Raw genomic sequence first — 12,253 nt, 5'->3', positions numbered from 1 at the left:
CCTGAGGAGTTTGGGAGTCATCTTATTCAACTTTTCATTGCTCTAATCTTAGTTCAATTGAGCGTAAAGCTTAGCGACTGAGGAATATGGGGCGGTTTTGGTTTGGCTTTTTTATTTACAAGCCTGAAAAGCGGTTTTCAGCACCACTGAATGGTCTGCATGTTTTCTGCATAAACTCTTTTGCCCCAAATGTGCACATTAAATAAAAACGAGAGCAGGGGTACTCACCTAGTTCGGGTGCTTTGCTTAGCACAAACGCGTAAGCCCAGAATTTGCTGACAGGTCCATTGTAAAAACTCTGGTCACACACTGACTGCTTCAGGCCTTTGGTCATCAGAATGTACAGCATATAAGCACCAGTTCGAACAGCACCAAATATACTTCAGAAAAGAAAGAGAAAATAAAGAACATTCAGTAGTTACTTAATAGCTAAACTTAATCACTTCAAATCATTATAGTAAAAAGCTAGCAATGGTCTTAATTATTAGCAGGTTGGGGCCAAATATTGATTCAGGTGTATAGCTAGAGTAACTTCACTGCCTTCAAGAAGTGAATATGAATTTCTAGAGTGAGTGGAGAATATGGGTGTTTTATTGGACTGAAATATCTGGTACAGTCATGTCAGTTCCCTTCTTTCGGTCCTAGGGAAATGCTACTTCAGGTGTCAAGAGTAGATGGGAATGTCTCCTTTAACTCTGAGTGTGCAACCTGCAGAAGTTTGATCTTGCTGGCTGGGAAACTGCACAGTCCACCAGCGGTGAGTTTAATAGCAGCTTGCATTTTTTATTAACTCCCTCCCCTGAGTTTCTCAGTGTGTTCTGTCATCTGTTTTCTGTGCCCCAGTCCTGCAATGAGTTTCATCCAGGTGGAATCCTGTACCCAGCCAGAACTCCACTGACTTCAGTGGGGAACCTGCTTCAAGAAAGGAGCTTAAGCTTGTAAACGCTTTTGGTAGAGGCCCTGGCTGGCTTCATTTTGTGTCTCAGACATCACCTGGCACATTGTTTGCTCTTAACTCATTACTAACAGAGGAACTGACAAACTAGCACTAGACAAATTCATTTCATGAGATGCACAAATCACCCTTATTTCCTTAAACTTGTTTGGATAGCCAGATATGTTGTGTTCTGTCAATGAGGTATATTAGGATGTACATTATGGTGTTAATTAGTGTCATCGATGGAGGAGCTCATTTTAGATTACAACTGGCATACAGGTGGCACTATTGAAACAGCTTCACTTCAGCAACACCAGCTGTACCATCATCTAGTAGCTGAGCAGGTCTCCACTTTGCAACCCCTAGCTGTTGGCTCAGTAACCAGAAGGATGAAAGGCCATTCTGGATGCATTACACTCCAGCTTGATAACTGAATGTGGAGAGAAACTGAAAGGCTTCGTTCTCACTCTGCTTGCTAAGTTACAAGAGCACTCATGCATACTGGTTAATTGAGTGGTTTCACTAGCATTTCTGAAGTCCATACTTTGAGGAACTTTAAGTAACCTGAAAAAAGTTCAGGCCTTTCACCATCTGAACACTCAGGCATACAGAATTCACCACACTGGATCACTGTGGCCCACCACTACCCCGCATCACCTCAATCAACGCTGCCTTGCATCACTTCAGCCAACATCACCTCACATTGCTGTGTGCCAGCACGGCCTTCATCACCTCCCCACATCCCTGAGGTCCATCGTTGTCCCACAGCACCATGCCCCATCGCTGCTCAGTTTAACTGTCCCGCATCACCTCCCTCATCACTGTGACTCATCCCTTCCCAGCATCGCATCCCCGCTGCCTCCCTCGCATCATGTTGCCCTGCATCGCCTCCTCCATCCCTATGCCCCATTCCCAGTGCCCTGCACCACTGTTCCCACTCACTGGTTTGTGATATTGCCCCATCACTGCTCCACATCACCAACTCCATCACTTCTCTGCATCTCCATGCCCCTTCACTGCCCCCATTACTGTGACCCACCAGAGCCTCCCATCACCTCCTCCAGTCTCCTATCATTGTGCCCCCATCACTGCTGTGTCACTGCCCCCATCACCTCCTCCACTGTCTCTCATCCGTGTGACCCATCACTGCCCTTCATTCACCACCTATCCCATGTCTTCCACTCAGCTCATGGTCCCCTGTCATGGACAGCCATGTGACAGTAAGAGGGTTGATGTGATGGATTTGACTGTGGAAATGTATGCATATAGGCAATACATATTAATCACCTATGCAAAGAAAGAGGAAATACGGTGCACATTTTTAACAGTGTGGGTAATCAGCCATTGGGACCGCTCACCTAGAGTTGTGGTGGATTCTCCATCACTTGCAGGCTTTAAATCAAGACTGTATCTTGCCAGAGATATGCTTGAGCTCAAACAGAAGTTATAGGCTTCAGGCAGAAATTACTAGTTGAGTTTCTATGACCTGTGTTACACAGAAGGTCAGGCTACATGATTATAATGGCCCCTTCTGGCCTTAAAACCTGTGAATCTATTAATCTAGATCTTTATATCATTTATATAAAGTCCCTTGACTTCTAGACCTACAGCATTAACAGGTATGTGTAAACTGATCATTGCTGGCCAGCAAAACACCATCCTCACCGCCATATACAGCATTGCACAAGAACACTGTACCAGACATTACAGTGGTTTTTAACTTCCTGTGGAGCATCAAGTATTGGGTTCTTCCCCTGTGCTGCACGTGGAGGGAAATGTTGCTTGCTGACTCCTGCACTGATCACCTTATATCTTGAAGCATGAGGTTTGGGTATTCTATTAGTATATAGAACTACAGGTGTTATTAACGTACAAGTTAGCCTGTTCTTCTAAAGGTCAAGCTTCATTGTATGATACGATGGTGATATCATCATTTGTACTGCAATAGCTATTAGGACCCCCACTCGTGGACCAGGACCCCATTGTGCTAGGTGCTGTATAAAAACATCTCCATCCTTAGCATCTACCTGGACCCTACGGTCTCTCTTCTGTATAGGGTTGCCTTCCTGTAGAACCTTTTTCCCAGCATGCTTTTTTCATATCGTTCTGGGGCTGGCCCTTTAACTTTGGCAGAGACAGACAACTGCAACCTTAAAGCAGCTATATGTAAATTGAGTGCTCCTTGCTGTATCTCCTCTTCTTTCAGCTAGTAAGTATTCAACTCCTGTTATGCTTTCCTATTCTCAGTCCTGAGGAGACAGCACAGTGAATTCCGCAGGCTGACTGGGATAGCCATGTTGCTGTTGTTTCATTTAGGAGTTGGGTGGGACAGCAGGGATTAGTGGGATCAGACGGAATATGTCCTGGATATGCAGTAACAAGCAGTCTAATGTCAGCACTGAGGCATTTGCTGACATGAAAATAAAACGGGGAAGAAAAAAATCTGAAAGAAATATCCTCTATTACAAAGTAAAATAGTTGCAAGCAACATTATGTCCATCGCTCTTTTAAAAGAATCATATTTTAATAACATTTGCAAATCAAACAGGTTTCTGAATCGTGAATTTAAGCTCAGATCAGAATAGTGTCTGTCTAAAATAACAGACCAAATTCTGATTGAGCTAAAAGTGGTGTAAATCTGGAAACCCAAGGAATTACTTTAGATTTATATCCAAGTAAAATCTGGCCCCTAGGGCATACCGATCAATTCTTAATTTGGCATGGATGAGATCACATATGTCTTTATATATTTCTTTTTTGTTAGTATTGTTCTGTGGTTTCCCTTTGGTACTATCTGTGTGTGTTGGTCCATGTATTCCCAATTACTGGAAGCCTAGCTAGGTAATAGCAATCCCATGGCTGGACACTTTGTTCTACCTCCATGTTTCTAACTGGGAGTGACTTGTGATTAGTATTCTACCCAGAGTTTTCCTTACTCAACCATAGTGATCTTTTATATTAGGCAGACGAAAGCAACATTACCTTCAGCATAATACATACATTGAACTGATATATTGGGGTGTGCTGCGTGCCTAAACTCTATCCAGCTGACAAGCCGAGGTTACCAGACAGAGTAATGTTTAGTGAATGCCCCAAAGTGCATGTGAACTCAGAGAAACGGCGCTGCTTTTTGTGCCCCCACGCCTTTAATCGTGTCGTTCCTTCTGTGAGGTGAGATCTACCAACTGATTTATGTCTCGCACAGAAACGATGTGCAGGAGGGTGATGGGACTGCTTGCTCAGTAAATCACTTCGGCTTCATTTTGCCCAGGCCCTGGTCTGTACTGTCACTATTGTGAGGCATTAAAACGCACTGCCTACCAAAGCAGTCTGGCGAGTGGGAGTCAGCTGGGATTCTAGAGTGAAGGTAACTACTGAAAAGTTACAGCCATTCCAAATGAAGAGATCTATCAAAGACATACTGCACTGGTAAATACTGCTTTCGCGTCTGTTCAACTAAAAAATGGCCTGCATTTCTTTCCCTTCCGGCTGTGCCTTCTCGAGTAGGCTAACAAGCATCCAACTGATATGTTTTGATCATGTTATGGACAGGTAAATAACTGCTAATATAAAAATAATACTCTTCACTTACTTTCTCCTTTTAACATGAGACTCAAAACATTTTAAAACATGGCTTAAGACCATGAGACTTTTGAGTGGGCAGCATCATCGCCCCATTTTGGAGATGGGGGAAATTGAGACACAGGGCAGTTAAGTGATGGGACTAAGGTCAAAAAGCAAGTTAGAGATAGGAGCTAGGAATGATCTCTAGGAATCCTGACTCTGACGTTGCTGATTTAACCACTAGACAACGTTCTTTCCACACAACCATAATAATGGGAATTGAACCTGCTTCTGCAGGGCTGAATTAACTTTCGGTGTCCATGCTACATAGATATGAAAGCATCTGACAAACACTACTACATATACTAAAACATTGCCACTGCAGTGCTGAGCAGAGAATGTGGTCTTATTTCAGCTCTTTAGAACTATCCAAAAATATCCAATTTTCTTGTTTAGCTCGCTGCAGCATCAGTACTGTGTGTGTTGTTCTACCTGGAATATTTGATATATATTTTATTTTCTGCTCACAGATCTAGAGACAAAGCCCATTTTCTGGCTCTGAATAACATGCACATCTCAGAACAGAAAACATCAGCCCATAAGTCAAACAGTTCCTCCTATCAGGCAGCACAAACATAGCACTATGGCTGTTCTTTAAAAACAGAAAGAAAACAAAGGCATAGGTTTGTGTCTGCAGGCCTACCTGAAGATGGCACCATACTGGAATCCGTAAGAATTCTGCGTATGGTTCTGCTAAATTTAAAATGAAATAGCTATGTGTTACACATGCACACTGTGTCCAGATCTTTGTGTTTTGCATGTACACAGTGTCTCTTATTCCAAAGGATCCCACCATGCTTTACTAACTATGTACATATGGCACTAATGAAGTGCAGCCAATTGGATCACAGCATACTGCACAAACATAAAGGCAGAGAAATTCTGGCCAAAGACTTCAGGCAAAACTCTGCTTATACATATGGGATACTTAAACCCAGAACAGAGAGGAGCTTGGCTTGTAAGATCTCATCACAAATTCATCTTCTCACATCCGCCAACCCACACTAAGTCTGGGTTAGAACAAAAGGGTGAGCTTTGAACCACTAATTCCAGGAAAAGCCAAGCTATTCCAGACTTGCAGTTTGGGTGTCACTCCCTTCCCTGGGAACATCCATGGGAAGAACTGGGGGGAAGAGAAGGCTGTCATGTGACTATGGTAAAGATTCAGAGAAAGTCACCTTCTCCTAACACTCAGGAGGGAGCTTCATTACAATGAGGATAACAGTATTATCCCTAAAGCTACTCAGTCTCACTGAGTTTCACTGTAGATCTTTTGCTTAGAAATGGCCAGGGGTGGCTCTATGTTTTTTGCTGCCTCAAGCACGGCAGGCAGCCAGCCTTTGGCAGCGTTTCTGCGGGAGGTCTGCCCCAGTCATGCAGATTCGGCGGCATTTCTGCAGGAGGGCCACCGATCCTGCACCTTCAGCGTGCCTGCCGCCAAATTGCTGCCGAAACCGTGGGACCGGCGGACCTCCCGTAGAGATGCCGCCAAAGGCTGCCTGACTGCCACCCTCACGGCGACCAGCAGGCCGCCTCCCCCCCCGCGGCTTACTGCCCCAGGCACGTGCTTGCTGTGCTGGTGCCTGGAGCCTCCCCTGGAAATGGCTCCAACCTGGCTTCCTGCCACAAGTTTAAAAAACTCCAGCAAACACACCCTTGTAGTTTCCCTCTTTTTCTTTATAACGTGTCTTTTTACAAGAATTAATATGTAACAAAATATAGCGCTGGACATAACATACCACTGGCTTTATCACCCTCCTGGAAGTCAGGATATCTCTTAACAGGTATAGGCAGGGTGACCAGACAGCAAATGTGAAAAATCAGGATAGGAGGTGGGGGGTAATAGAAGCCTATATAAGAAAAAGACCCAAAAATCGGGACGGTCCCTATCAAATTGGGACATCTGGTCACCCTAGATATAGGGAGCACGTCGGGGTGGGGAAAGAGTTTTAGGGGACTCGTAGGGCCCATTAAAAATCCAATGGCAGAATTCAGAGCTGCAACCATTGTGGGGCTGGCCTACCCCTGAGAATTGGGGAGCCTTAATTCTGCCTTGACGTATTTATAAAGAAGTGTTTATTCCTTGAACTGCCCATGTATCAGCAGTGAGTTTCTGTTGAAGTGCACATGTGTAGAGTTAGCCAGATTTTCTACCGAGCATGTTTCATAGTTAAAATCCAAAACAAAGAAATATCATACTTAAAAGAGCACATGCCCCTAATTGAGATCAACATCCATGCAAAGTTTGAAGCTTCAGCAGCCTTCAGCCTCTTTTGGTGTATCCCAATAAATAAAAGAATTGAGGCCACAGTTTTTTATAATTAGAAGATTTACAGGTGAAATATGTTGAGTCAGGTAGAAATGTCTCTAGGTCAGTTCCTAAATTTTTTTTGAGCACATAACAAAAGTTCATTAGCCTTAACGTTTAATTCAATAGAAGATATTTTATTGTATTAGATTTCCATTCTTCTGCCAAAGAACTGGTTTCTTAATGGCTTGGGGTGGCCTCGCTGTGCCAGCATGTCTGCATGCTGATGTAACTGCTGCAACCTCTTACAAATGTGCAACAGGTTATATTTCCTTTTAGTAATGTGGAAATTGAGCTGTTGCCTGCATGTTTGAAACAACGACGTCCCGCACACTGACGGAATGGAGTGGCATGGTGTACTACAAACATGCTGAGACAGATGACAGATGAGGTAAAAATACCTAACAGAAAATCTCTATGCTTAGCTGAGTGAGAGAAAAATGCATAGCAGGAGGTTATATAAGGGCATCTACAGGAAAAATAATTATTTTATCAAGGTTCATAGTACAGTAACTCCTCGCTTAACGCTGTAGTTATGTTCCTGAAAAATGCGACTTTAAGTGAAGCGATGTTAAGCGAATCCAATTTCCCCATAAGAATGAATGTAAATGCGGGGGGGGGGAGGATCCAGGAATTTTTTTTTTGCCATACAGTATAGTACTATAGCTGGGAGGTGCCCCCGCCTTACCCCACACAGGCACAGCCCACTGGCACTGGAGACAATGAGGCTGGCAAGGAGGATGAAGGTGCTGTAGGCTAGGAGAAGCATGTTGCGCAGCAGCAGCGGCAGCTTCCCCTACTCTGCAAGCACCGGGGCGGGGGGGCTCAACCCTCGGCCCACCCACACACCCCCTTCCCCCACACCCCTCCAACCCACCTCTTCTCCCCCCACCCCCTTTACTCTGCACGCCACGTCCTCGCTCCCTCCCCCTCCCTCCCCTGCTTCCTGTCTGCGGCAATCAGCTGGCTTGCGATGTTCAGGAGGGAGCGGGGAGGAGTGAGGACTTGGCGCGCAGGCTCCCCCTTCATCCCCTGCCTCCTGAATGCCACAAACCAGCTGATTGCTGCAGGAAGGAGGCAGGGGAGGGAGGGGGACCCTGCACGCTGAGTCCTCCCCCCTCCCTCCTGCCTGTGGCAATCAAGTGGCTTGCAACATTCAGGGGGCAGGGGGAGAAGGGGGAAGGCGCTGATCCGCGGGGTCTGCTGGCGAGCAGGAGGCACTGGGGGGGGGGCATGTAGGGGAGCTGATAGGGGGGCTGCCAGCTGTGGACAAAGCAGGCAGCCAAATGACACTATAGTGAAGCATTGCACAACTTTAAGTGGAGCATATTCTGTAATTGAGCAGGGATGTAAGATCGAAACAACGTTAAGCGAGAAGACGTTAAGTGGGGAGTTATTGTAAACAGATGTTCTGTATGTGTAATTACATTTATTCCTGTAAACAGAAGTCACAAAACAATCAACCCAGCAAGTCTCAAATCCTCATATTGGAAGTTGTCTTATTTGAACTCTAGATCAGCGAAGAAGCAGCTTTTAGAATCTGGAGACTACAAATCTGTGATATCACATGCACAGTGCATCAAGTTCATAACTAACATAAATGGAGTTGGGCCCACATAAGTCAATTTGGCCCATACCTCCCCATTTTGTAAGAGACACTGCCAGTTTCTTTTTAAAATACATAAGACACATTTCGGACAGAAGAACCTTGAAATATAAAAGATTTTTTTAAAAGTCTTTTAAGAATGTTTAAAAAGGCTTTTCTACTTTCCTACTGATGTTTATAAGGCCAACAGAGAAGCTTCTTTCAAAATGTTTCATATTTACTAGACCCTTTTGAAGCTGCATCCCAAAATACCTGTGACCAGCTTTGTTTGAAAGTCTATCATTGAGAAGCACAGGGAACAAATTCAGCCATGGCATAACTGGAAATAACTTCCATTTATTTCTGCAGGACTTGTACTTGCTTATACCAGAGATAAATATGGTCCTTGGTCTTTGCAGCCTTTAGAATAGTGGTCTTTTTCCTGTTTATTACAGAACAAGTTTTTCCACAGATCTGAGAGAAGGCTGGCAGGAAGCTGTTGTTGAGAAACAGATATTCCTTTGGCATGCATAAGCACTGTAGGATAGTCTGAGCAAAGGTGCAAAGGTCCTTCAAAACAGCTTCATTCATTGCATAACCTTAATTCAGCTCTAGAACACGAACCATCCTGTTTATTCCAAGTACATCTTGCAGCTTCCAAGTTCCAACTAACCTGACACTTCAAGCAAGGGTTGAGATGTATACAAGCCATGTCATTTAAGGTTTGCGAGACTTGCACCATCTGCAACTGGGGCATTTTGCCCAGCTGTCGAGCTATCCATCAGCATGAGAGAATTGGAGCTCGTGTTAATGATGGCTGGTTTCCACTCCTCTAGAATGGTCATCAAAGAAGGGACTGTGTGCATGTTAAAGCTTGTTCGAAAGAGAAACTATTATTCACAACAAATATGTTTTTCTTTTTCATTTGGTCAAACTTTTGTTTTAAAGGATTTTTTTCTGTCCGGCACACAAGTATGTGGTGGTATTGAGTAAAATTCTAGAATCAACATTCTATTTTTTTTTTTTTACTATTTATTGGACACTTATTTAAAACGTCTTGTTTTAAAAGCCTACATTGTGTCCATTTGTCCATCTGAAGGAAGAATTCACCAGGACATCATTTAACATTTGTCAACAGTCCTTCTGCTGAATTGGAATTCCATTCACTTGCAGGGATAGGACCTGCTAGATTTTCTATGAATGTGAACTCTCTGATATATGGAAACAAAGGATGAATGAGCAATGTAACCCCGGATTACATTTTCCCTCAGTTATGTATTCCTGAAGAGCAAACTGGCACGTATCTACATTGTTTCTCACAAACACGTGAGCTTTTCTCCCTCATTATTATCAATGAATGTGTAAACGAATGAAAGTTGCAAAGGAGTAGAACAATTAACCAGAGTCAGTAATAACTTTGCTACACTTGATAGCTCACAGGGTACTACTGGGTACTTGCAAACTGGCCAGATTTGTTGACGCTATTATTTCCCTTTTTAAATTTAATCATGTCTTCCTCTACCATTTGTTTCCTTACATGAAGAAATACACACTCTTCCATAGGTGCCCAGCTTTGCGGTGGGGAAGAGACCGGCCTTAGTAGTCTTGTTGAGCACAACTACTTATGCACACTTGGGCTGTCACATAAGTAATACTGGATTTTTCAGGAGGAATGGATTCTCCTATTGACAACAAGTAACAATTCATCTTTTGATAAGCTTCAACATATTTTCCTTAGCTGGCCAGTGGGAATAGTGATGGGTCTTTAGGCATGATTCTGATCTCGCTTTTACCCAATGATTTTACCCAAGCGTAGCTCCATGTCTTCAGTGGAGTTATTCCTGCTTTAAACAAATGTAAGGATTGTGGTACTGCTGTTTGTATATCCGTGACTGTAGAAGCATGATCTCGTATCAAGCCATGGCTTTAAACTGAGGTTTTGTGTCCGTTACCATGAGATATGCAGTATTGTTGTAACCATGTCAGTCCCAATAACAGAAGTTGATCCAGTAACAGATATTACCTCACCCACCTTGTCTCTCTAATCACCACAAGAGGCTGAGTTACTGATTTCTTGGTAACCAGTTAAAATTTGGAGCGGGTTAATAATGACTGAAAGCTATTAAAAAGAACAGGAGTACTTGTGGCACCTTAAAGACTAACAAATTTATTTTAGCATGAGCTTTCGTGAGCTGCAGCTCACTTCTTCGGATGCATAGAATGGAACACACAGACAGGGGATATTTATACATACAGAGAACATGAAAAGGTGGAAGTATGCATAACAATTGATTAGACTTTTCCTGTTGTTATGCATACTTCCACCTTTTCATGTTCTCTGTATGTATAAATATCTCCTGTCTGTGTGTTCCATTCTATGCATCCGAAGAAGTGAGCTGCAGCTCACGAAAGCTCATGCTAAAATAAATTTGTTAGTCTCTAAGGTGCCACAAGTACTCCTGTTCTTTTTACGGATACAGACTAACATGGCTGCTACTCTGAAACCTGAAAGCTATTACTATCTTATGGTTGTTTAGTGACCTGCGTGGAATTAACCAATCTCATTTCAATGATTAATGGAGAGGTGTCTGCATTGCAAAAACAGACATGACAATTTGGCATGTTGTCTAACTCCAGCTGGCAAAGAGGACAGAAATGGGTTTATAGTCTGACAATAGGCTCATACCTTGACAGTGCCACATAAGGACAGCACTCTTCGGCATTATGTTGGCTGCCAGGTGCATGAGTCAAAACACTGACCCAAAGAGTACAGGCAAACCTTATTTAATCTGATTTTAGTTATCCAAAAATTCAGAGTCAAATTGATTCGTATTCTGAATTGTGTCCTAGATACATAGAAAAGCCTTCATCTTATCCCAAACCCTGCTTATCCACATTATTTTCACTTCCCCCATCTCATTTTGATAAACAAGTTTTGACTGCAACTGATAAAAACGTAGCTTTCAAATAAGATGTCTCTCTGAATTTTTGGAATGCTGGGCTGGTTTCTTTTAAACAAGATCCAAGAATGAGAGTGTGCACAAAGCAATCACTCTATATTTGACCTCTCAATCTTCATCCTCAAGGGAAACCTGCACACCACCTTCAAAAGATGAGCCTCGGAGCTTAAATTCGTAATTTTGCTAGACACTAAAAACAATGGACTTATTAGAATAGAATACTGGATTTATTACAACAATCATTAAGCCACTATCCCCACCCCCATCAACCCCAGTCTCCCTTTCCTCTTCCCATGATGGGAGGGGCATTAACAGGCCCCTTCATCTTGAATGGTCCCTTGCAATATGTGTTAACTACTTATGCTAAACAGTATGTTCCAACTTGTATTTAGCGGTAACACTGAGTTCCTTTCCCAGACCTGAAGAAGTGCTCTGTGTAAGCTCAAAACTTTGTCTCTCACACCAACAGAAGTTGATCCAATAAAAGATATTACCTCACCCACTGGTCTCACTACTCTGAGGTCCATAGTTAAGAGAACTACCACTTCCCTTTTGGGTTGCTCCATAAGTAGTTATCTACAAGCAGGCGGTCACAGTGGTATTCTCGCCAATAATGCCTTTGGTTCCATCTCAGACATCTTCTATATAAAGAGACCTTCACCAAGCATCAGCCTCTAAGCATAGGGCTACTCTAAATTCTGACTTCTGGCACTACTTGAACTCAAATCTAGCTTCCCACCCCACAAGATTCTGTTTCCATCTGTTCTGGTACTTCTATGACCCTCATCCCTACAGTATCTGAGCACCTCACAATCATTAATGGTTTCAGCCACACAGCA

General features: G+C 43.3%; 1 protein-coding gene across 3 annotated transcripts in view; it reads right to left on the bottom strand.

Moving 5' to 3' along the window:
* Nucleotides 1-12,253, bottom strand: part of ELOVL6 (ELOVL fatty acid elongase 6) — a 131,978-nt gene that overhangs the window by 11,533 nt on the left and 108,192 nt on the right. For all 3 annotated transcript variants that reach the window (XM_045018842.1, XM_045018843.1, XM_045018844.1), the window contains one exon: nt 229-380. In XM_045018842.1, the coding sequence (XP_044874777.1) occupies nt 229-380 (152 nt within the window). The remainder of the gene's footprint in view (nt 1-228; nt 381-12,253) is intronic.

Source organism: Mauremys mutica, chromosome 5 (genome assembly GCF_020497125.1).
Source record: "Mauremys mutica isolate MM-2020 ecotype Southern chromosome 5, ASM2049712v1, whole genome shotgun sequence".
NCBI classification, from domain to species: Eukaryota; Metazoa; Chordata; order Testudines; family Geoemydidae; genus Mauremys; species Mauremys mutica.
This window is presented reverse-complemented; position numbering and strand designations above follow the sequence as displayed.